This window comes from Cnephaeus nilssonii (assembly GCF_951640355.1).
Source record: "Cnephaeus nilssonii genome assembly, chromosome: 4".
NCBI classification, from domain to species: domain Eukaryota; kingdom Metazoa; phylum Chordata; class Mammalia; order Chiroptera; family Vespertilionidae; genus Cnephaeus; species Cnephaeus nilssonii.
The window spans coordinates 17,783,273-17,809,862 of NC_137075.1; the positions used below are offsets into that span (position 1 = coordinate 17,783,273).

Below are 26,590 nucleotides of genomic sequence, written 5' to 3' on the forward strand. Positions count from 1 at the left end.
TCAGTCCTTTGATAACTCTTTCTATAAACACTACTTTCCTCAGGAATCTCCTCCAGTCTCATAACTTTTTCCTTCTGTAAACTGTATCCCAAATCTGTATCTGCCCTGTACTATCCAATAAACTCCAGACTGTTTGCATCCAGCTGCCTGCTTCACATCACCACTAGGATTTCTGGATTTCTAACAGGCATCTCAAACAAAAATTCCTGATCTTTCCCCCTAAAGGTCATGCCCTCCCCTAAAAAAAAAGATATGTCCATTTCCTAACCCCTGGAAAGGGTGAGTGTGACCTTGTTTTGAAAAAGGGTCTTGATAGATATGATTAAGAATCTCTAGATGAGCTCATCCTAGATTACCTAGGTGAGACCTAACCCCAATGAAGTCTTTCCGGGTGACTGACATATCACTAACTCCACTCTCATCCTCTGAGAACCCCCATTTCTGGTATTTTGTGGTAATGGGAACAAGAAAAAAATCACACACACACACACTCACGTGCGCGCACTCCACTATCATTTCTTTAGATCTGAATTAGAATTCAGAATATGTCCCATAAAGATCAGTCTCTTATGAAAATAATTTAAGAAAAGCAGGATATAAGGACACAATTATAAGCTGTATGTTGTAGCTATTAGACAAACTTTATATAAATTACTTCCAAAGAGATGTAAGCTTATTTTCTCCAAGCCCGTATCTGGTGTCAGCCGTAATTAAAATGTGTGAAAATCTGAGATAATGAATGGTACAAAAAGACTTTTAATCTTTCAGCTTGAACTAGGAACTAAAAGAGGTATGTATGAATCCGAGAGAAGATGGAAAGATAAAATGAATTGTCTGGATGGAGAAATGTCAAGAGGACTCAGGTTAATTTATCTAGCACCACATGAAGTCAACCAGCACACCTCAGACGCTTCTTAAGGAGGGACCTAATCTGTGCAGGGCTGCCTACCAGGGGAAAATAGAGGGGGCGCAGGCAAGCATTCGTGGTAGCAGAGGGTTCACAGCTAGTTGGAGAGAAAGGCAGGAAGCAGCTGGTGAGGGCTTAACAATCTGCACCAAGAACTCCTCCACAGGCAGTGTGCACAGAGGGGAGGGAGGTGGAACCAGGGACTCTGCTGGGGAAAGAAGGGTTTCTGTCCCAAAGCTAAATTGCCCAAGAATGAAGGAAGGGACCTATCTGTCTCCCAAGAAAATTTTGTGCTTCCATGGCCCTTCATGTGTATTTCATTTTTCCATTAATCATACGAATATATTTAAATATGTAACAAATATTTAAATGGTTCAGTGTTTTGTGATCAAACAATACATATGCCGTGGAAAAACGGAAAATACAGAATTTTAACAAATTCACTCATGCTCCTAGTCTCTAGGAGAAAGTCATTTAAATTTTCGTGTATTTTTCACCATTCATATATACTTGGAATATACACATATATATATATTTTATAAAATTGGTATTTTTTTGCCTTGTATTATATCATAAGAATTTTACCATCAATATTCTTCAAAAACACAATTTTCTGGGTTGTAGGTTACAGATATCTTTTTTCTCCCTAGTTTTACTGAGGTGTAATTGACAAAATTATATATAAAGTGTACAAGAGGATAATTTGATATATGTATGCATTGTAAAATGACAATCAAATTAACATATCCGTTAACTGTGTGTGTGGTGAGAACTCTTAAGATCCACCCCCTTAGCAAATTTCAAGTGTATGTTATTATTAATTACAGTTGCCAGGCTGTACAGAATTTACTCACCTTTTACATTAAAGTTTATAGCCTTTGACCAACATTTGCTTATTTCCCCCACCCCCAGCCCATGGCAACCATCTCTACTCTCCATTTACAGATACAGTAATTTAAATTTTAAATTGTGTTTTTCAACCATTTGACAATAATCATGAGCATTGGTAAGAAAACTCTGGATTTGATCTATTTTAAAGTCTTAGCCAATTATGCTCTTGTGCTGCCCTGGATGGTGTGGCTCTGTTGGTTGGAGTGTATTACCATACACCCAGAGGTGGCAGGTTCAATTCCTGATTAGGTCACATACCCAGGTTTCGGGTTCGGGGAACATACTGGAGGCAATTAATTGATGTTCCTCTCTTTTTTCCTCTCTCTCTCTAAAAAACAAACAAACAAAAACCAATAAACATATCCTCTCTCAAGGATAAAAAAATAAGAAAAAATACATATTGCTTGCACAGTATTTCAGTTTCTTTTCCTGGACTGAATCACAATAAATGCTTCAACACAGCAAATAAGCTTAACTTTGATGTTCCTTGGTAAATACCTCCTGTTGCCTCAAGAAATTGACCTTACCAGGGCCCAGCCTCTTCAGGCTGTATTCACTAATTCTCTGCATTCTAACAAACTGTACTTTTGGATGCAACTATCATAGGGCTTAAAGGAAATCTATCCCTATACCAAGATAAACACATCTCAATGTGAAGTTTTAAAGTGCTTCCAGGAAGCCAGATAATTGTCTATTGATTAATAGCTCACTTAATGTAAAGATATTCTACATAGATTTTATCAAATACTATGACCACAAATACTCAATGACCATCACCTGATTCTTCAAGGATCTTTCAAGACACTTGGGCTTTTTGGTTTTGCTGGGCCCAGATGTCAGTCAACAGAATGGTCAAGATATAAAAGAAAAATTCCTGGAAAAGTGTATTTTAAGAACAAGTTCACTTTCCTTCCTTCCCTTGACTTTCCCAGCCCTCGGCACCATTCCGTTAGTCCTGGGGTTCTACCTTTAGTGCACATAGCCACTTAGGGTGCTTAAGAGAGTCCCTAGTCCCATGCTCCCCATATTGATTGCAGATCTGGGGTGGAGCCCAAGATTTTGCCTTTGACAAGAATCCCCAAGTGATTCTAACACAGGTGAGCTGGACCTGGTTGCTGAGTAACACTCCTTTAAGATCAGCTCTTCCTCCTTGGATCCCGTGAATGACACCAACCTCTAAGTACCCAACATTTTGTCATATATATAAATCTTCTCAAAGATGATTTCCTGAAGCATTTCTTGATTTCAGCAGGCCTGCCACCAAGGAAATCATTAGTCTTCAAGACTTGATCTACATTGACAGTTGTTCAGATTTAGGCATCACTAGTGTATTTAAAAAAAAAAAAAAAGTTCGACAGCATGTTCATCTCAGAGGTTCCCAACACATTTTATTTTGCAGACTACTGGTTTGTAGTTTTTGAGGACCAACATCTGTATAAATCCCTATAAAATGTCCAATTAACTTCAGTTCTGTAGCAGCCTCTCAGGTACTGCACACCATTCTATGGCTTGAGCTCCAGCGACACATGCTGACAGGCTGCTCTTGGGCTCCCGAAAGGGGGAGTGTCCATGGTAAAGCCTCTCCAGGGCTTTCTCTCCCCAGTGGCGGTTTCCTTTGGCAAGAAGTTGATGGGTTCCACGGCTCTGGGTCCTGTATGTAGGAAGCATTTGGAAACTTGCAGTGATGTGGTGCTTGTTCTCTTATGCAGACACTTGAGGGGTCAGTGCACTTGTGCTTAATGACAGGAATCCCTCCAGATCGCTTAGTAGGTTACAATATAAGGAAGCCTATGCTTCTAAGTAACACAGATAAACACCTTTTTAGATCGCCTATTTTTTCTAGAACTACAAAATTTAATTCAAGAAAATATAGGTCCCATGAAAGACTTAAAAGTTTTATAAAACTAAAATCTAGTTTTCCCCAATAAATTGTACTTTAGCCAAAACCCTCCCAATTCTTCTAAAATAATACTAAAAGGGGAATCTGATTATACAAGAGCAATTACAAAAATTAAATATTTACTTGAATAACAAGTTTAAGTTCGAGCTGCAATGCTGGCAATGCAGATTTTTAACACATCACAAAAAGCGTGCACAAAATAGTTCTGGCGCAAAGGACAAAGTAATGCTCAGAATTAGGTTAAATAGCTGCTGATTTTAAGAAAACAAAAGGCCTGAAATCACTATACAAAATATAAAATGTATTAAGCACTACCATCCACAGAACAGTCTTTATTATTGATTCTATTTAAAAATTATTTGTGTAATTATATATTGAATTGTAAATGAATATTATACATGAACCCTCCCCCCTTTTAGAAGGCAATTTCTTGTTGCACTATAGAACATCTAATTACATTGCAAAAAGTATCCTGTTTTTGCTATTGATAAAGAACGCAGTTAATGATATTACTGTAAATATTAGGAAGGCTACAAAAAAGAAAAAAGAAAGAAAATTTCCTTTTTATCTTCTAAGTGCTTTCCATGCAGAGTTAAGCACCTGCCTTGATTAACTAAATACATATTGGGAAACATCCTGGGTCAACGAGATGCTCTTGAATTAGAAGACGAGGCTTTAAAAATCAAAAACTCAAAGGAATCATGCAACCTTCTTCCTACTGGGATACCACTGTGTCACCAATTCCATCTTTCCAAAATACCTTTCAAGACACTTAAAAAAGATCAAACTGATGATAAATATACATGAAATGAAAGACACAAACTGCAATTTGACACTACGACCGATAATGTCTGTGCTATGTGAAAGCACCTTTAAAAAGAGCCTATTCGGCAAGAGATAAGTGTCTAAAGATTCAAAATGAATCAACAGTATTGGATAACAATATAATTCTCAACTCAGAAGCTGCCTCAAGATTAGGTGCATCTTCAGTTAATGTAACAGGAAAAAAAGGCAATGGATTTTATCTTATTAATTGCATCCATTCACAAATAGACCTCAGGTCACCAGATGTGTAGACACAATGAGATTTTTTGTTGTTGTTTATAGTCTTTAATTGAATGATGATAAAGGAAATAGATCTATTTAAAAACAAAACCAAATAGCTATTTCGGCCTAGATTAAGAGGTGGCACCAGGTGTGGGATTCACATTTTGAGTGGCCACCTGTGGTGCGACTTCGATGATCCGGGGTTTGTCTATGATTCTGGCTGTACGGTTGCCCTTCTCTACGATCCCAATAATCCATGCTTGGTGACCTTCACCATATTTGGGAGACTTTATCTCTGCACAGAACCGAGCTGCTTGCTCACGTGGTAAACAGATTAGAAGGCCTCCTGGCAAAGAAAAAATGATTATCATTAGTTGGGATGCCCTGTGAGCAGTTTCTCCGTCACTATCTTTCCAAAATATCTTGCACAGATCTACGCTCAACCAAGAACTTCTATCTTCAAGTTGCCCCTTCCAATGAAGCCTGTGCCCTTCTGCCTTCACCTATTCCAGATTAAACTGTAATTAAACTACTTCCTGGAAAACTTCTACTATAGTAAAAAACATATATACAATAGCAAACTGTGAAAATGACTTACTTGTGAACCACTGCTGTGTAGGAGTAGGTGTTTGAGGCCTCAATAACATATGTGGTAGCTATTTTTTCCCCCCACAGGGAAAGAAATACTTAAAAACATAAGCTTCCACCTGGCCGGTGGAACCAAGTGGTCACAGTTCAATTCCAGGTCAGGGCACATGCCCAAGTTGCGGGCTCGATCCTCAGTAGGAGGTGTGCAGGAGGTAGCTGAGCCATGATTCTGTCATCATTGATGCTTCTATTTCTCTCTCCTCCTCCCTTCTTCTCAGAAATCAATAAAAAATGTATTAAAAACAAAAGTTTCCTTTTAAAAAAAATCCTCACCTGAGGATATGTTTTACTGTCTTTTAGAGAGGGAGGGAGGGAGAGAGAAACATCAATGTTACCTCCTGTATGATTGGGAATGGAACCCACAACCTAGGTATGTGCCTTCACCAGAGATGAACCCACCACCTCTTGGTGTACAGAACTCTGATCCAACCAACTTAGCCACCCAGCCAGGGCCTGGGCCCTAACTTTTTGTTTCCTCAGTTTATTCTGGGATATCTTTTCTCCTGTGCAACCTCCTCTTCTGGTTTGGGAACAATCTGCTCTGGAAGTTCTGCACCCCACCTTGGGAGCTTTGTTCATCCGGATGTGCACAATGACCAGAGAATCCACATCTAAACCCTTAAGTTCAGCATTACTCTCTGCACTTTCAAGTATGTGTGGCAAAAATTCAGCACTCTTTATGGAAAGTGAACATGAAGATTTGAATCTCTTAATTTGCATGATTTTGTGGAGTTTTCTGGGAGAAGTGAATAGAGAACCATTTTTAGAGGTCACCTTAGGCCACTTATGGGAAGAGGAAGCAGATTTTGCTTTTTTCTTTAAGACAGGATCTTCTATTAAACTGAGAGACTTACCAGAGAACCACAACTCTTCTACAGGACTGACGTGTGAGCAGGGCTTTGTGGTCATTGCCTCTGGCTGCACTCCAGAATCTTTTGAGGAGCTGTTATAATTATTGATGACCAGGCCCACCCCTGTCTGACTGAATGAACTGGGTTTCCTAGGGATCGGGTCTAGGTATGCATATATATTTTAATTTTTTAGAGAGGAGGGGAGGGAGAGAGTGGAAGAGGGAGAAAGGGTGTGTGTGTGTGGGAGAGGGAGAGGGAGAGGGAGAGGGAGAGAGGGAGAGGGAGAGAGAGGGAGAGAGAGGGAGAGAGAGGGAGAGAGAGGGAGAGGGAGAGAGAGAGAGAGAGAGAGAGAGAGAGAGAGAGAGAGAGAGAGAGAGAGAGGGAAAGTAAAAAAATACTAATTGGCTGCCTCCTGCACCTGCCCCGACTGGGGATGGAACCCACAACCTGGGTAAGTGCCCTGATCTGGAATCAAACTCGCCACTTTTTGGTATATGGGATGATGCTCCAACCAACTGAGCCACACCAGCCTGGCTAGGCATGCGCAATCCCTAGATATTCAACTCTTGCCAGGATAGGGAAATTACTGAGGTACAATAAACCCTCCATTTTGTGGACCTTGATTTAACAGACTTTGTATTTAAGGGACAAAATTTCTGTTCCGTATGTCATATGTGAAAATTAACACTCTGTTAACTTTAAAATGCTTTAACCAAGATTTGCTTATAACTAAGTTAACAGGGTTTTTTTGTTATTAATTCACTATTATTTTATTTCATTTTTAAAAATATTTTTTTTATTGATTTCAGAAAGGAAGGGAGAGAGGGAGAGAGAGAAACATCGATGAGAGAGAATCACTGATCAGCTGCCTCCTGCATGACCCCTACTGGGGATCGAGCTTGCAGCCCGGGCATGTGCCCTTGACCATAATGGAACCCTGGACCCTTCAGTCCTCAGGCCGATGTTCTATCCACTGAGCTAAGCCATGTAGGGCAATTCACTATTATTTTAAACAAATTTTTGCGAATAGGTCGTATGTTGGAAAAAACACTAACATAAATAAATATTACATGTCTACAACTATACTCTACATATTGAAATCCAAGAGTCATAGTTCGTAAACACTTGGTGAATGATTAGCATGTGATCACACTGCATAGCACGTAGCATGACTTTATACAGCAGTTTTAAAAAAATATGGTTTTATTGATTTTTAAAGAGAAAAAGAGGGATAGAAACATCAATGTTCAGAGATAATCATCAAATGGCTGCCTCCTGTACACTGGAGGCTGAGCCTAGAACCTAGGTATGTGCCCCGACCTGGAAGCAAACTGTGATCTCCTGACTCATGGATCGACGCTGGGCGTATGCAGCCCAGCAGTTTTAACATGTTGGGGCCAATGTTCCCATGTGTGCTAAGATATGCTTCAGCCGTGAGCATTTCTTTACTCGCAGTGACTGGTCAATGTACACATTCACTAGACCTATTCAGTACAAATTAAAAATTACTGTAATACATATAGAAAACTTTTCTGTTAAACTTTACATACATACTTAATTTTAATTACAAAAATCTGTAAAAACAGGTTAACTAAAATTTGTCAATTTTTTAACATATGCATTTGGAAAACCTACTTTACTATTATCAAGGAAAAAAAATAAAAACAAGAGACTGAAAAAAATAAAAGGATGACTTAAAGAATAAAATACAAGAGTGAAGGGGAAAGGGGGAAAAATGGGTCAAAAGAAAAAAATGGCACTTTGGAAACATACTATACTATTTCATTGTTAAAGCAATTTTAGACTTTTTTTCCCCCTAAGGAATAAAACAGCCTGTTCAGTGTAACCTATGATTATTACTTATTTTAAATGCTAGGTTTCCAATGAGAATTGAGTAGTGACTTATTTTTCCCCATAATCTTCCTTCTTCCCATTCTGTCAAACACAGGAAACAATGGACTTAAACAAGACTGCTCCATCACACACAGGACGGAGGGAGATTGGTAATGTACAGACGTACAGCACAAAGGGGCTGAGAACATTTGTTGCCAAGACCACCAAGGTTATCAGCACTGACCTCACACAAAATAGGGTCATGCTCATGTATTTGGCGTCTTCTTTTTCATGAAACTTTCCACTAGCCTCACTAGTTTAATCCTCAGATTTGGGCCCAGGATCCTTGTACCTGATGTCTCCGGGCAGGTCCCATGCATGAGGCCAAACATGTTTCCGCAGGCCTTGCTCACAGCAGCCATCTTGGCCAAGACAGGGAGGTTGTGAATTACAAAGGACACCTCGTTCCTCTGCTGCTTAGCCAGATTCTGTGCGTGGCCCAGAATTCCAAAGCCAGTGATGTCAGTGGCAGCGTGGGCATTGAACGTGTGCATGAGTCCAGCAGCTAAGAGACCAGAAAAGAAATTTATTATCTGGTATAATAAATGAAGACTTTCTGAGAAAACAAACAAACAAACAAAAAATCACCCCACCATTCCTCAAGTGAAAATCTTAAATACACTTTGATCTCAAAATTCCTAATTGTCAGGAAGATGGTATATCAAAATGAAAATGTATTTTGAAATATCAACAAAACCCACAGTGAAATTGTGAAAGTTAGTTTATTTCAATTTCAACCACTTAGAACTATCAGCTACTTCAATTAACAGTAACTTCTTAGTAAGCTAAAAAATCTGTATGGAAAAATTACAATCACAACAAAAGGTAAGCCTGTCTAAACCACCCTAAAATCAATGAAGAGGACTTTTTTTTGAGCTTTAGGTTTATAGAAAATTGAGTGGAAAGTGCAGGAAGTTTCCATATACCCCCTTTCTCCTATTATTAATATTTACCATTAGTGTGGTACATTTGCTATGTGATGAGCCACTATTGATACATTAACTAAATTTCATAGTTCACATTGGGGTTCTCTTGATGTCTACAGGTGTTGATAAATGCATGTATAACATGTATCCAGCATTACATTATCATACAGAGAAGTTTCACTGCCCTAAAAATCCTGTGTTCCACCTGTTCATCCCTCTCTCTTACTCTTGCTAAACACTGATCTTGTTACTGTATGTAGTTTTACCTTTTCCAGAATGGCATATAGTTGGAATTATGGTGCTTGGTCTTTTCAGATTGGCTTCTATCACTTAGTAATATGCGTAGGGTTCCAACAAATCTTTTCATGTTGTAACAGCTCATTTCTTTTTAGCTATCAATAATATTCCATTTTGGGGATGCACCAGTTTATCCCTTCACTTACTGAAGGATCTGATTTCAAGTTTTGTTTTTTTTTTAAATATATATTTTTAAATTTTTTAATTGATTTCAGAGAGGAAGGAAGAAGAAAAGATAGAAACATCCATGATGAGAGAGAATCATGGATCGGCTGCCTCCTGCAAGTCCCTCACTGGGGATCGAGCCCACAACCCAGGCATGTGCCCTTGACCGGAATCGAACCTGGGACCTTTCAGTTCGCAGGCTGACACTCTATCCACTGAGCCAAACCAGCTAGGGCCAAGTTTTAATAATCCTACCTAATAATAGACAAATATGCAAATTGACCGCACCTTCGCTACGCCAAAGCCACGCCCACCAGCCAATCAGGATGAGTATGCAAATTACCCAACCAAGATGGCGGTTAATTTGCATACACCGAGGGAGGGAGGAGTGAAGACTGAAGACAACTTAGAAGGAAGAGGGAGGAAAAGAGGAAAGCAAGGTGGCTGCCAGAGGGAAAGCCCGGGCGCGGCGGGGCGGGGCCGGGCGGAGCGCGGCCGCAACGGTGGCAGCAGTGGCAGCACACGCGGCCGCTTGCAGGATTCTTCCTGCAAATGGGCTACTAGTCGTATCTAATAAAAGGGTAATATGCAAATTGACCGTATCTCTGCTACGCCCATCAGCCAACTAGGAGCGAGTATGCAAATTAACTCAACCAAGATGGCTGCGGCCACGGAGCAAGCAGGAGGGAGGCTTGGGCTTCCCTGGCGATGGAGGAAGCCAAGCTTTCCGCACACCCTGGCAGGCCCGGGCCTCCACTCAAGGCTACAAAGTTTCAATTATAGAAGATAAATAAATCCCAACAAAAATGGCTGCGGCCACAGAGAAAGCAGGAGGCTTGGCTCCACTCCAGGCTACAAAGTTTCAAATGTAGAAGATAAATAAATCCCAGATACCAGCGCCTCCGTTTGGGTCGCCGGGGGGTGTGGCTGACCTGCAAACCACCACAGGCCCCTCACCCAGGCTACCCTACACCCCAAGGGAACCCCCACCCTGATCCGGGACACCCTTCAGGGCAAACCAGATGGCCCCCACCCATGCACCAGGCCTCTATCCTATCTAATAAAAGAGTAATATGCAGATTGACCATCACTCCAACACACAAGATGGCTGCCCCCAGGTGGTCAAAGATCCTGCCCCCATGTGGACACAAGATGGCCACCACAAGATGGCCAGCAGGGGAGGGCAGTTGGGAGGGCCCAGGCCTGCAAGGGAGGGCAGTTGTGGGCGATCAGGCCAACAGGGGAGGGCAGTTGGGAGGGCCCAGGCCTGCAAGGGAGGGCAGTTGGGGGCAATTGAGCCTGCAGGGGAGGGCAGTTAGGGGCAAACAGGCTGGCAGGGGAGTGGTTAGGGGGTGATCAGGCTGGCAGGCAGAAGTGGTTAGGGGCAATCAGGAAGGCAGGCAGGCAAGCAGGTTGGAGCCAGCAGTCCTGGATTATGAGAGGGATGTCCGACTGCCCGTTTAGGCCCGATCCCCAGTAGGATCAGGCCTAAACAGGCTGTCGGACATCCCTTGAGGGGTCCCAGATTGGAGAGGGTGCAGGCTGGGCTGAGGGACACCCCCCTTCCCCCCTCCTGGTGCACGAATTTCGTGCACCGGGCCTCTAGTTATAAATAAAGCTGTGACAAACAACTTGTGCAGATTGCTGAGTGGACAGAAATTTTCCATTCACTTGGGTAAATACTAAGGAGCACAACTGCTGGATAATAGTATATTTAGCTTTGTAACAAACCACTCAACTGGCTTCCAAAGTGGTTGCTCCATTTTGCATTCCCATCAGCAAGGAATAAGAGTTCCTATTGCTCCACATGGCTGTCAGCATTTGGTATTCTCAGTGTTAGGCTTTTAAGTAGGCACGTAGTAGTATCTTGTTTTAAATTGCCATTCCCTAATGACATAGAATACCAGTCCTTTGTCAGAACTGTGTTTTGCAAAGATTTTCTTCTAGTCTGTGGATTGTCTTTTTATTCTCTTAGTGTCATTCACAGAAAAGAAGTTCTTAGTATGAATGAAATTCAACTTCAATTTTTTTTCTTTTATGGATAGTACTTTTGGTGTTGTATCTAAAAGGCATCACCAAACCCCAGGTCACCTAAATTTTCTTATCTTCTAGGACAGTGGTCGGCAAACTGCGGCTTGCGAGCCACATGCGGCTCACGAGCCGCGGTTTGCCGCTCTGTTGACTGAGTTTGCCGACCACTGTTCTAGGAGTTCAACAGTTTTGCATTTTACATTTAGGTCTATAATCCATTTTGAGTTAATTTTTATGAAAGGTATAAGGCTTGTGTCTATAATCATTTTTTGCCTGTAGATGTCCAGTTGTTTCAGCACCATTTGTTGAAAAGATTATCTTTTCTCCACTGAATTACCTTTGCTCTTTTGTCAAGGATTAGTTAACTATACTTATGGGAGTATATTTCTGGACTCTAGTCTGTTCCATATACATATATATATATATATATATATATATATATATATATATATACATATACATATATATATATCTATAATAATAAAAGCATAATATGCTAATTAAACCGGGCATCCTTCTGGATGTCCTTCTGGACGACCTTCCAGAGGAAGCCGTGGCAGCAGGGGCCGAGGCAGAGGCAGCCACCCACGGCAGTGGGGGCTGAGCCCCTTGCACGAATTTCATGCATCGGGCCTCTAGTATATATATATTTTAATCCTCACCTGAGGATATTTTTCCATTTTTAGAGAGTGTGGAAGAGAGAGGAAAGACAGAAATATCGATGTGGGAGAAACGTATCAATTGGTTGCCTCCTGAACGCACCCTGACCAGGGGTCCAGCCGGGGAAGAGCCTACAACCAAGGAACATGCCCTTGACCAGAATCGAACCCAAGACTTTTTGGTCCGCAAGCCGTCACTCTATCCACTGAGCCAAACCAGCTAGGGCTAGATATGTTTTTCTGTTCTTTCACCAGTATCACACTGTCTTGATGACTGTAGTTTTAGCTGCCACTGATGTTTACTACATCAAAGGGGTAGCAAAAAAATAGCAAATATGTAATTCAATCATTCTTCCTGCACTTATTAGATGTGACTCTTCTATAAAGAATTTTTAAAAAATGTATTTGTTTTTCCCCAAAGCACAGCCTATACAAGAACAGTAAAATGTGTGGTTGATTCCTTTTATTTTCAGAACAAATTGGTGCCCAGCAACTTCCAAATGTGACCAAAAACATTTTCATCTCTATGATGTCATTGACTTTTAGATCCTTGATATACTTAACTATGTCACTCTTCTTAATACTCATTGTCCAGCCCCTCCAATTTGACTGGTGGGAGCCTCTTTGAGTTATGTGAAGTGACATGGTAACAACAGCTGTTGATAATACCATTACTTCCAGGCACAGGATGTCCTAGGCTTATCTTTTGTATTTCTAGTCCCAGTTAGAATCAGCCACTTCCCCAAGGAGTCCTGGCATTTTTTAGTGGAAAATGATAATTTTCAGATCAGAATGATGGCACTAGGTGTTCATTACTAATGAGTTCTCATTGCTTTAGGCCTTTTTGATAGACTTGGAAATAAGTTGTTGTGTTTTTTTTTGTTTGTTTGCTTGTTTTGATTAATCCTTACCCAAGAATATTTTCCCATTGATTTTGAAAGAGTGGAAGGGAGGCGGAGAGACAGAGAAACATTGATGTGAGACACATCGATAGGTTGCCTCCAGCACAAGTCCTGACCAGGCCTGGGGATTGAGCCTGCAATGGAGGTACGTGCCCTTGATTGGAATCAAACCCAGGACCCTTCAGTCCCCAGGGTGACACTCTATCCACTGAGCCAAATCACCTAGGGCAATAAGCATTTTAAAGGGGAAAAAAATGCCGAGTTTATACTGATAATTCCAAATTAAAGATTACAGTTTTTACTTAGATTCTTTCATATAATTCTTCTCCATGTGATTTTGTCATTAAGTTGATATATATTAGGCGACTTAAAAAAAAAAAAAGTGGTTTGGATTTATAAGATGTGCTCTTTTATTTTTTTAAATTAAAATTTTTAACCTATAGAAAATCACATAAAAAATTCCAGTCAAACTTATAAAACAATGCATGTTCAGAGTCTGCTTCCTCCCTAATTCCTCTTATATGTAACAATTTTTACTAATGATTTGTTTCCACTACTTCTTTTTGAAAGTATAAAACACACATTACTTCATATTCATATGAATGAACAAAATATAGCATACTGTATACATCATTCTGCCCTTGCTTTTTTCATTTACTCATATCTGAGATAGCTCCCTAGTAATAAAGACCTCTCATCCCTTTTCAAGCTACATGTGTAAATACAGACTAGATATTTCAGCTACCTATCATGGACATGTGGATTGTTTGAGCAATTATACACAGTGCTTCAATGAATGGCCTTGTATATGTCATTTTATATTTTGGCCATTGTAGCTTTGTGACATTCACAGTAGTGGGACTGATAGGTCAAATAAATGTATGCATAATTTTTGCTAGATATGACCAAATATTTCTCCACAAGTATTCTGCCATATTTATCCCTACCAACAACGTATAAAAAATAAGGATGGGGAAACATAAATGCTCAAATATAAGCAAATAATCCATACAGGTAAAATAAATCCACTACCAATCACTTTCCCATTGTTAAACTACTCAATTAGAAGGACAAAAAGGAAAAAGACTCCTTAAATAGTTAAGTGGCACAGGAACCAATGGAAAGCCTTGGTTGTAAGTGCTGAGGCACCTCAGGACAAAGAGTTAAATAATTACTATTCAACTTTGGAACACGGCCAAACTATTCCTGGAATACAGGGAAAAATTATGGGAAAAATTTTACCTCCAAATCAACTGTTCAAAAGTAGGCAAAAGATAAATTAACTATGATATATTTCTCTGATAGAACATCTAGCCATTAAAAACTATGTGTACTAGAATTATATAATATGGAAAAAAGAATTAGTAATATTAAATAAATAAAAGCAGATTCCAAACACATATAAAATGTTCAACCACTAATTTAAAATATTAACAATAAAAAAAAGTAAACCAAACAGAAAAAAATCCTAGAAGAATACATAAAAATATTAACAGAAGCCGTTTTGGGGTACTGGGACTATGGACAATGTTTTTTCTCTTCTTTTTTTTTCATTTTCTAAAAACTTTTCCATAATGAACATTTTTTTTACAGTAGAAAAAATATATACAGTAAATAGGAAGAGAAAACATATTAAAGAATTTTTTTAAATGTAGCACACCATTGACCAAGGAAGTTCTCAGCAGCAACCCAAATGCCCAAAAGCAGTAGGCCAGATAAACAAGTCACGGAGTGGAAAACTACACAGTGGGAAAATGAAGGAAATACAGGTACACACACCAGGGATGATGCTCAGGAACATTAAACAGTGAACAGCAAGAAAAACGGATACAGGTATGATTCAATGAAACAAAAAATGCGAAACTAATATATTGCTTAAGAACACAAGTCTATGTGATAAAAACTTTAAAAGCATGAGAATAAACATTAGATTCAGAACAATGGTTACCCCTAAGCAGGAACCTACAAACTGGATGTGAGGGGCTTCCAAGGCCACACTGTGTTTCTCATATGAGATGGTGGGCACATGGGTGTTACACTGCTGTTCCTTAAGCCCTGCACATATTTTATTCTCAGAGAAACACCTGTGTGAGTTGCTCTGTGCAGATAATTAGGAAAACAAACCAGCCTTAAAAAAAATGCTTTTTAATGTTTTATTGAGCCCAGTGTGGCTCAATGGTTGAGCATCAATCCATGCACCAGGAGGTCACTGGTTTGATTCCCGATCAGAGCACACGCTGGTTGCAGGTTCCACCCCCAGTAGTGGCCGTGCAGGAGGCAGCCAATCAGTTTCTCTCTCATCAATGTTTCTCTCTCTCTCCCCCTCTCCTTTCCTCTCTCTCTAAAATAAACGAAAACATTTTAAATAAATAAATAAATAAATAAAATGTTTTATTGCCTTTTTTAGGGAGAGAGGAAGTGAGAGGAAGACAGGAACATTGATGAAAGAGAAACCCAGGCATGTACCCTGACCGGGAATCAAATTGGCAACCTTTTTTTGGTTAGTCCACACCTGAGGATATTTTTTTCCATTGCTTTGTAGAGATAGTGATGGAAGTGAGGGAGGGGGGAAGAGAAAGAGCGAGAAACATTGATATAAGAGACACATGGATTGGTTGCCCCTGCAGGTAGCAGTGATCGAACCAGCAACCCAGGTACATGCCATTGACCAGGAATCAAACCTGCGACCCTTCAGTGTGGAGGTTGATGCTCTAAGCACTGAGCCACATCGGCTAGGGCAGTGGTCGGCAAACTCATTAGTCAACAGAGCGGCAAACCGCGGCTCACAAGCCGCACGTGGCTCGTGAGCCGCGGTTTGCCGACCACTGGGCTAGGGACACAACCTTTAACCAGCAACCTCTTGGTGCATGGGACAACATTTAACCAGCTGAGCCACACCGGCCAGGCTCAAACCAGCCTTTAGAATGTAAGCTCTAAGAGAGCAGGGACTTTTGTCTGTTTGTTCACTGCACTCTCCCTAGCACTTGGAAGAGTGAAGGACACACTATAGGTGCTTATGAAATAGAAATTGAGTGAAGTGAACTTTGTACACCTCATGTTAGTCACCCTTTTTGGTACTTCATTGACATTTTTTATTTTTAATAATCCTCTGAATAGGATCCTGTCTTCCCCCTTTGGCTGAAAGGAAACACATATACATGCATAAACAAATACATGCATATCCTGATCTCAAACCCAAATGTGTCAAAAACCAGGCACCAAGACAGGAGGATTTGCAGTCACTGGCCCAATCTGGACCATGATCTGTTCCTCCAGCTAAGAATGGTCTTCTGAGACTGCATGTGGCCTGTAAAGCCTAAATATTTCCCAGCTTGACTCTGTTCTGAAAACTTGCCAATCCCTGCAAGACAACCTTCCGCCCCAATACCTGTTCTGTTGAGCCTTGCCATATTCATCATCGCCTCCTGGTATGCCAACTCCACATCTTCTTGAGTGACCACTAGTTTAATTTTATTCCACTTTTCAGGCTAATATAAGAACATAGGTGAGGGAGAAAAGAGGGGGGCAGAAGAATGTGATTAACCTTTACTTCTAAGGACTGAAAGAAAAAGCCCATTTTTCTCTAGTCAACCTGCAGGGAATTTTATTTTTCTAATTTTGTACGCAAAATTAAATTTTCTAACCCCCCCCCCAACTATTATTTTAGGTGTCCATTAGCCATATCATGAGGTATCTTTTGTGTTCTTGACCCACATTTCTGTAGTCAAATACTAAACTGCAATTTATTAGCTAGTAAAAGCAGCAGGACATATGGCTGCAGTGCGCATGCAATAAAAGGTATTGCATGGGCAGCTTCTCTGTGGTAGGGTGTAGATCTCACATGAATAGCTTTGAATGTCCTCTGGTTTGCCTCTCCATCTCTCCTATAAATCTGATGGCTTTATTTTTCATATAATTATACTGTTGTTGACTTTACCTAATTCTGGATCAAGGCATCTTATAGACAAATGAATGGGAAAAGCAACATCGATTGCATTAGCACTGGGGATAGTCATCATGACCACAAAGGATATATCATAAAAGGAAGGAGAAAAAGGTGTTCCCTTTTTCCGCAGTTGATTTTCAAAGAAGTCAGCATCATGACTATTGGGTTCTTTTTTTTTTTAATCCTCACTAGAGGATATTTTTTCTCATTGATTTTTTAGAGAGAGAAAGGGAGGGAGGAGGGGGAGAGAGGCAGAGAGAGAAACATCAACATAAGAGAGACACATCGATTGGTTGCCTCCTGCACAGGTCCCTACTAGGGCTGGAGAACCTACAACCAAGGTATGTGCCCTTGACCAGGAATTGAACCCTCGATCCTTCGGCCCATGGGCCGATACTCCAACCACTGACCCAAATCGGCCAGGGCATGATTATGGGTTCTTGACAGATTATCATCATGGTCCATTAATGGCCATAATTCATGCATGCATTCATTTATTTTTTAATGATACCCAACAATCTACCACTAAATGCAGTAACAAGTCTATCTATGTGTTCCTCCCTAATCCCACTGCTCCCCAACTCTTCCACAGAGGTAACAACTACTCTAAATTTTATACTCATCATTCCCCTTTGTTTCAAAAAATAGTATTCTCGTACACATAGACGCCTACAATATGCTCTTTGGTTGCTTCTGACTTTTATGAAAAGGGTATTGTGCTGTTATATAGTCTTTGGAACTTTTTTTTTTAATGCTCAAAATTGAAAAAAACCAGGTATAAAAGCAAAGGAGGTGTCAGGTTGGGGGTGAAGGTCCCAAACCCCTCATTTTTATGCCCCTCTGCCACACCTGTTTCTGATTGCAACCAGAACTGAGTGGTTGAATTGCAAAGCAACTCTGTGGATCACTGCCCTGTAATGGCCTTCCAATTAGATTTACAGATGATCATACTTGATGGGAAATCTCCCCATCATCACTGGATGAGAAGGGAAAAATGACTAGACTGTGACAGCCTTAGAGATTTTCTCTACTCTTCATATCAACCCAACATATACTTGGTTATGAATAACATAAAATTGTTTTTCTTTAACTGTTTATCAGGACTGGTAGTTTCAGATGATAGTTGTAGAAATTAAAAGCACCAAGATATGTGAGATATACCACAAATCATATGAATTTTTGAGTTGTAATGACAATGGGAAAAATATTAAATGAATTATGATTCTAGCTCAGTGGAAAAGTGACTCAAGATAAATATCTGTGTATTCTAGATGTTCTCTCTACAAGATAATTATTTATTAATGTTCTGAGTTATTATTTCAGCACCAAATAAACTAAACTCTCTGCCTCACAAATTCTTTTTATGAAGCTTCGTTAAAGCCCCAAGCTGGGGCTTACCTCCTTTAAGTATTCAGTACACGATACTCCGATTTAATAAAAAAACTATGGACAATTCCTAGTATTTCCATAAGGGTGTGACTGATACCAAACTCCCTGGTAGTGACACTAAAAGAGTTCCTTTTTAGAAGACAAGCTGGTGACATTTAGAAGCACTAGACCTGAAACATGTTAAACATGTCCAAGGGCTTCCTGTATGGATAAGAAGTGGCACTTACTCCAGGAGCAGACACATCTTAAAGAGACACCTGATCTGAATGCAAATGAAAGCCCTTTTCTCCAAATCCCACAAGGAAAACTACCACAATCCCGAAAACTTCTATTCAGCTCCCCTCGCCCCCTGCAGGCATGGCTACTCACAATATCCAACCACTGGTGCACAGCCACGGCCACTTGCGTCCCCAGGGGTTTGGTCAGAACCAGCACGTCCCCAGGCACTGCGTTATCTGGCCTGAAAAAAAGAACAAGGGCATGGTCTGGGAAATTAACCAAGGAGGTAAACTCATCATCAGTTAAATAGGAGCAAGAAAAGGCTGGTAAAAAACAGTGCATTTGCAAGCACTTACATTTAAGCCATCACAACCAAGTGTTGCAGCCTTGCAACTTGCTACTGAAGCTACTACTACTACGGGAACAAAAACATTGAAAGAGAATAGAAGAGTCTACCAATTATCCATTAGATCCAGCCCTCCAATAAAATGTATAAAGAAGCAAATCACTTAGCCTTCAAAGGCAAAAGGCCTGATCAGGCCCTGATTCAGCCATGCTGCTGTGTAATTTTCAATACAGACCCACCATGCTTCTGAGGCAAAAAGACTTCAGAAACAGATTGTTTCTCAGACTGTGAGATCTGGCTCAAATTGTGGGTCTAATGTTTTGGTGATTTCAGCATCAAAGTTTCAAACTCAGACTGACCAGTAGTAAGTTTCATACTTGGCACTCAGATCACTGAAGACTGGCACAAATGGTTGTCTCCAGGGAGGGAAACTGGTGATGCCAGATGAGTGAGGGACTACATGTAAAGCCTTTTATACCTTTTGAGTTCTGAGCCATGTGAACACAGTGCTTATCAGTACCTATTCACAAAGTCAGAGAAACAAATGGAGTTTGTACTTCCTTCAGAAAATAGAACAGGGTGGCTTTTCTTAACAAGACATGAAATATGGGAAGTGATAACTGGTGTTAAGAGAGAAACTTCTCCAAAGATCTAGAAATGGCTAAAAAACACACTAAAAGGTGCTCAATATCATTAACCACCAGGGAGATGCAAATGAAACCACCGTGGGTATCACCTCAACCCACTAGGATAACTATTATAAAAAATAAAATAAAAACAATAACAAATACTGGAGAGAATGTAGAGACATTGGAATCCTCCTACATTGCTGCTGGGAACCAGTTTGACGGTTGCTCAAGTTAAACAGTTGCCACATGACCCAGTAATTCTTAGGTAAGAGAATCAAAACATATGTTCATAGCAGCATCATTTATAAATAGGTGGAAATAACCCAAAGATCTATCACCTATGAATAAACTGTGGTATGTCCATACAATGGAACATTATCTATGCTAATAAAAGGGTAATATGCTAATTAGACCGGGTGACCGGACGTGGCCATCTTCCAGACGTCACGGTGGTGGGGGCCGAGGCAGAGGCAGTTAGGGGTGATCAAGCCAGCAGGGGAGGATAGTTGGGGAACATGAGGTTGGCAGGGCAGTTGGGGGCATCAGGTGGGCAGGGCAGGGCAGTTGGGGGCCATGAGGCTAGCAGGGGAGGGCAGTTGGGGGCCATGAGGCCGGAAGGGCAGGGCAGTTGGGGGCCTGATCAGTTGGGGCCATCAGGCCGGCAGGGGAGGGCAGTTGGGGGCCATCAGGCCGGCAGGGGAGCAGTTAGGTGGAGATCATGCTGGCAGAGGCAGTTAAGGGTGATCAGGCAGGCAGGCAGGCAGGCAAGTGGTTAGGAGCCAGCAGTCCCGGACTGTGAGAGGGATGTCAGACTGCCGGTTTAAGCACAATCCCGCAGGGACATCCCCCGAAGGGTCCCAGATTGGAGAGGGTGCAGGCCAGGCTGAGGAACACCACCCCCTGTGCACGAATTTTGTGCACCGGGCCTCTAGTTCAGCCATAAAAATGGATGAAGTACTGATACATACTATAACATGGATGAAATTTGAAAGCATTATGCCTAAAGAAGCCAGACACAAAACACTACATATTATATGATTCCATCTATATGAAATGCCTAGAATAGGCAAATCCAGAGACAGGAAGTAGATTAGTGGTTTCCAGAGAATGGAGGAAGGAGGGAATTGGGAGTGACTGCTTATGGATATAGGACTTCTTTGAAGGGTTGGGGGGAAGAATTGATTGGTATATTCTGGAATTGGATAGTGATAATGGTTGCACAATCTTGTGAACACACAAAAAAACCAATGAATTCTATACTTTAAAATACTGTGTTTTGTATTATATAAAATTTTGCTATATTTCAATTAAAAATATTAATAACTTTCAAAAACAGAAACAAAGTACTGATACATGCTACAAAATGGATGAACCTTAAAAATATTATGCTAATATTATGTAAAGTAAAAGAAGCCAGGACAGCTAAGGGGAATGGGGTTTCTTGTTGGGGTGATGAAAATGTTCTAAAATCGACTCTGGTGTTGGTTGGAAAACTATGAATATTACCAAAGACCATTGAACTATATACTTTAAATGGGTGAATTTTATAGTATGCAAATTATATCTCAATGAATCTATCTTAAGAAAAGAAAGAGAACCAGGCCAGGTAACATGGAACAAAACCAACTTACATGATGAATTCATTGGGCTGGCAGACAGTTGTAGCCACTCCTCCCAAAACAATCCAGGGGTTTAACACTGTTTGTCCACCCGTTACAGATGTTCCTGCCTCCTCGGCTGCATCTTTAAAACCCTGTATAATTAGGGGCATCACTTTATCCCTTTCCTAGGGTTTAAAAGGACACAAAGTAAAAGTCACATAATTCAGTTCAAAACCAAGAAAAGAGTCTACTCTTGTAGTTATAAAGAGGATCATAAAACCCTAATGGATGTTCTTAAAGTTCACAGACTATACAGGGAATAAGGGAGATGGAATAGTTTACACTAGCCATTTTATCAAGAGAAGAGCTGGAAGATATTCTTGGTTACAATGTGAACGAAGCCCGGACAACAGAGAAATAAAAACAGGAATGTCACTGGGTGCACAGGGCTATCCGAAATCTAAGCCAACTCTTTAAATGGTCCTTAAGAACTCCAAGACTCATTTAATATGCACCCACCACCCTCCCCCAGAGGGCTGTGTGCAAACAATGGCTCAAATGCACATTTGTGCTGGCAGAAAAGGGCCTGAAAACTCTCATTTCTAAGAGGCAGGACAAACTTCTTTTAGGGGACAAAAACAAGTACCTTTCAAAAATAATCTGAGAGAATTCATCCCGGGTCAGAGAACAGGTACAGGTAGCAAGGCTACAGATACTGCCAGGTAAGCACGGGAACACACGTGACACCCCAGCCCCATCACTGTCTTACATCAGTGCCCAACCAGCAACCAAAGGGCCTGGCCCCTGGGGGGCCGCATGCCCTGGGTCTGTAAAGCTGGTCCAGTCCACAGGCCTGGCATGAAGGTGCTATTACTGTGGCCTAGATTTTAAAACAAACCTAAATGTCTTGGCTTTAGTCTACCCAGAAGAAAGGGAAGCAGGTGGTGGAAATGAAAATATGAATAGGCCAGACTACTTTAATTCACTAATAACTGCCAAAAAGTGGAGAACAGGATGAAATATGGAAGCCATGCAGCATGGGCTCCTCACTTTACAGATGGGAAAAGAAGGGCTGACCATCCAAGTGAAGTGACCGAGACAACAGAGAGTAAGCAGCTGGCCCATCTCCTACTTACCCTATCCGTCATTTTATTACTGATTCCAAGGAGCATCAGCATATTGTCACATTCTGTGACCCCCATTGCATAGAGGTCACTGAGTACATTGGCACATGCTATCCTGCCCTGGAAGAAAGCAGAAACATGAAAAAGGGCAAGAGGAGGACGGGGACTTTCCATGTGTTGAAACAAAGGGAGCCTACGGAATACCTCCCGAGAGAACCCAGGTACTTTCCAGGAATAGCAGCTACTGGTATGGGGTCCCGTTTCTGTGATTTGCAGTCTGGTTACTATCCTCAATCACAGAACCACTAAGCCATTCATTTTTTCCAAGTTATTCCCATTTCCACCTTTCTTTCTTAGACAATTCCCATTCTAAATACTGGGAGAAGCCTACAGTTTATTTAGATGGAAAACAGGGAGTGGGAAGATGTCAGGGGGAGCAAGGTTGGAGGGATAGTCTGGGAGGAAGAGCTGTGGAGTGAAAACAAGTGTCTGAAAGAAAACTTGGAAACAGCCACTTATCCTAAACATATTCTAAAAAAAAAAAAAGTGAACTTTACTGATTATAGAGAAGATAATTTCTATACACTTGGATGGAGAAATTTTTGTACCTTCTTTTAACTGAGGCAACAAGTGGTTTACAACTTGGGTGCCAAGTGCTGGTTAGGGCTACAGTGGTTTACTGCCCCTTCTGTTCTGGGTTCTCTCAGATGCTTTTAGCAGATGCTGGAAATGGGATGAATTCTGGTTCTAGCTACTTTTGCCACCTGGTCAGGTGGGCCACCTGGGGTGTGGCATACCTCAGTCTCTCAGGAATACTGCTTTAGAGGAGAGAACAGATGGATGTGTGGAGGGAAAACAGGTTTCTATTAACCTGTGTGCCTGTCACTGGCACCCCACCCCCACCCCCATTTAGCTGCCTCATGGCCCAAGTCTCTATGTGTGCAGCTTGATCCCAGTGTCCTTGGCACACAGGAACTTGGATCCAGCAGTTCAGACAAATCTTCTACACAGTGAGTATAAAACACAATTGGGGGTGAAAATGCCTAGAATCAGAATAAATGGTCAAGAAGTTAAATTGTGATGAGCTCTATTCTGGATGGAAACATCTAGGATTAGACCTATACAGGGTATGGCAACATCTCTGGCCTAAACACAGGAATGAGGGTTTACAAATATCAAAGAAAGAAAAAAATTACAAACATGCCAGTCAACAGACACTGTTAGTAGACAGCAGGTGTTCTTGCACAAAAGCAGCAGAGGGATTTCTGCCTAATTGCTCATGTGCAGTACAAAGGGTGAGCAGGAAATAGATCAAATGGTCGCAATTGCAGGAGTCATATCAGTAGTGGGATGAGAACAATTTAAACAAAAATAAGGACACACACACACACACACACACACACACACACACACACAAACACACACACACACACAAAACCCCAGCCACAACCCAAAACCAATTGAACAGCAGTTCGAGATGTAAAAACATATCAGGTCAAACTTACCATCATGTAAGGGTCATCGACGATAGGATAAATGTAATCTGTGGTTTGCACCAAGGAAAGACCACCATGCCTCAAAGGAATGACACAAGTATCCATCCCAATGCCTGCAAAGATGGAAGTCATCATAATCCACAAGTCAATAGGAAACGCCATTTCATCTTATGCCATCAGTGTTCTGAATAGGAGAGTTTTGTATGAGATACTTACAGAACACTGCATGCTGCCAATACAGCAATGTGTTTCCTATCAAGAAGGATAGCTGAAACAAATGTGAAACATAACTAGCTAAAGATAGAAGAGTAAAATTTGTTAGACTTGAAGACTCACGTTCAATATGCTATAATTTTAGCCCTTAATGGTGCCTTGAACAGACTCTTTCCTTTGTATTACTATATCATGTGACTGGCACCATATAGAATTTCTTTAAAGATGAGAATAGCATAAATGGAGCTTGGGTTGTTTTATCTATAGTTGATTTTAGTTTATCTTTAAGCATTATTCTTTTCCCAACAGAAAATCTGTAAAATATATTACACACATAAAATGGTAATATTACTTTCCCATTTTAGTCAAACATGAAAACAATTAGAAAAAAGAAGACAAAGCCAGAATAGGAATCCATCATTTCCAACCAAGCAAGTACGTAAACACTGTAGCACCTAAAAGCATTTTTTTTTTTTTAAATATATTTTATTGATTTTTTACAGAGAGGAAGAGAGAGGGATAGAGAGTTAGAAACATCGATGAGAGAGAAACATCGATCAGCTGCCTCTTGCACACCCCCTATTGGGGATGTGCCCGCAACCAAGGTACATGCCCTTGACCGGAATCGAACCTAGGACCCTTGAGTCTGCAGGCCGACGCTCTACCCACTGAGCCAAACCGGTTTTGGCCTAAAAGCATTTTTAAAGAGGAAACCTTACATATGTCACTTCTACTAATCCTACCTAATAATAGATAAATATGCAAATTGACCATACATCCGACACCCCCACAAGCCACGCCCACTATCCAATCAGAGCGAGTATGCAAATTAACCCAACCAAGATGGCTACAGCCACAGAGAGCAAGGTTTCCTAGGTAACAGAGGAAGCCAAGCTTTCCGCCTGCCATTGCCAGGCCTAAGCCTCCACTCAAGCTACAAAGTTTCAATTATAGAAGGTAAACAAATTCAAACAGAAATGGCGGCAGAACAGAGCTTGAGAGAGCAGGCCAGGGTTGCCGCCGGCAACAGGGGAAGCAAAGCTTTCCGCACACCCTGGCCGGGCACACCCGCTTAAGGCAACAAAGTTTCAATTATAACCCCAACAGAAATGGCTGCCAGCGGCGGAGGGAGCCCCAGGCTTGGCTCCGCTCCAGGCTACAAAGTTTCAATTGTAGAAGGAAAATAAATTCCAGATACCAGGGCCTCCGCTTGCGTTGCCAGGGGGCGTGGCCGGCCTGCAAACCACCACAGGCCCCTCGCTCAGGCCGCCCCACGCCCCAAGGGAACCCCACTCTGATCAGGGACACCCTTCAGGGCAAACCAGCTGGCCCCCACCTGTGCACCAGGCCTCTATCCTATCTAATAAAAGAATAATATGCAGATTGATCATCACTGCAACACACAATATAGCTGCCCCCATGTGGTCAAAGATCCTGCCCCCATGTGGACACAAGATGGCCACCACAAGATGGCCAGCAGGGGAGGGCAGTTGGGAGGCACCTGACCTGCAAGGGAGGGCAGTAGAGAAGGACCAGGCCTGCAAGGGAGGGCAGTTGGAGGTGATCAACCCTGCAGGAGAGGGCAGTTAGGGGTGACCAGGCTGGCAGAGGAGGGAAGTTGGGGGCAAACAGGCTGGCAGCAGAGTGGTTAGGGGGTGATCAGGCTGGCAGGCAGAAGCGGTTAGAGGCAATCAGGAAGGCAGGCAGGCAAGCAGTTGGGAGCCAGCAGTCCTGGATTGTGAGAGGGATCCCAGATTGGAAAGGGTACAGGCAGGGCTGAGGGACAACCCCTCCGTGCACAAATTTCGTGCACCAGGCCTCTAGTTTATAATATGAAGGGGGGGGGGGGAATGTGCTAAAAAGGCTGTCAGAAGTATTTCAATTTATTAAAATCGTTGCTAAACATTTAGAATAAAATATAGATAACTGATAGGCTGAGATATAATTCTTTTCCTGAAATTAGTTTAGAAACCATTAAAACCAGATCCTGTAAGTTATATTTCTTTAAAAATCATCTGTAATGCAGGCATTTTACAAATTCAATTTGGCCTTCCCACCAAGTAGGCTGAATAGAGTACTTTCCTACACCTCTCTCAAAAGGACACCGCCTGCTCTGACTTCACCTGTGCAGTCCATCAACCAAAGGCAGAATGAAGTACAAAAGGAAGCAAGGGGATGCCACCCTCTCACTCAGAATTCCAAAGGAAACAAGAATAAATCACATTGAACCAAATGAAACCAGGACTTATGTACCATTCATATTTTCCATAAGTAAAATGCTGAAGCACAACTATTTCAGCACCACCACAGCAATATACCTAACAGAGCCCAGGATAGAGGGGCACCTTTTTTCCCCAGGTCTTGGTCCATCATTACTAATGCAAAATAAAATCAAGTTTATTAAAAAGTCACAAACACTGTGAAGACAGACTGATTTTCCCCCCCACTACACCAGATAACAAACTCTTGGTGGGAGATTGTTAGGAAATAGAGAGTTTAGTTTTAGAATG

At 41.4% G+C, this 26,590-nt stretch overlaps 1 protein-coding gene across 3 annotated transcripts in view; it reads right to left on the reverse strand.

The window, feature by feature from the left end:
• Positions 1–3,152: 3,152 nt before the first annotated feature.
• SEPHS1 (selenophosphate synthetase 1) overlaps positions 3,153–26,590 on the reverse strand; it is a 31,613-nt gene continuing 8,175 nt past the window's right edge. For 2 of the 3 annotated variants that reach the window (XM_079769584.1, XM_079769583.1), the window contains exons 3-9: positions 23,877–23,980; positions 22,384–22,491; positions 21,278–21,432; positions 18,822–18,912; positions 16,506–16,605; positions 8,430–8,642; positions 3,154–5,091 (exon numbers count right to left, since the gene is read on the reverse strand). In XM_079769584.1, the coding sequence (XP_079625710.1) occupies positions 4,877–5,091; positions 8,430–8,642; positions 16,506–16,605; positions 18,822–18,912; positions 21,278–21,432; positions 22,384–22,491; positions 23,877–23,980 (986 nt within the window). In that variant the 3' untranslated portion in view covers positions 3,154–4,876. Of the gene's footprint in view, positions 5,092–8,429; positions 8,643–16,505; positions 16,606–18,821; positions 18,913–21,277; positions 21,433–22,383; positions 22,492–23,876; positions 23,981–26,590 lie in introns of all 3 variants that reach the window. The other variant, XM_079769585.1, reaches the window with a different exon arrangement.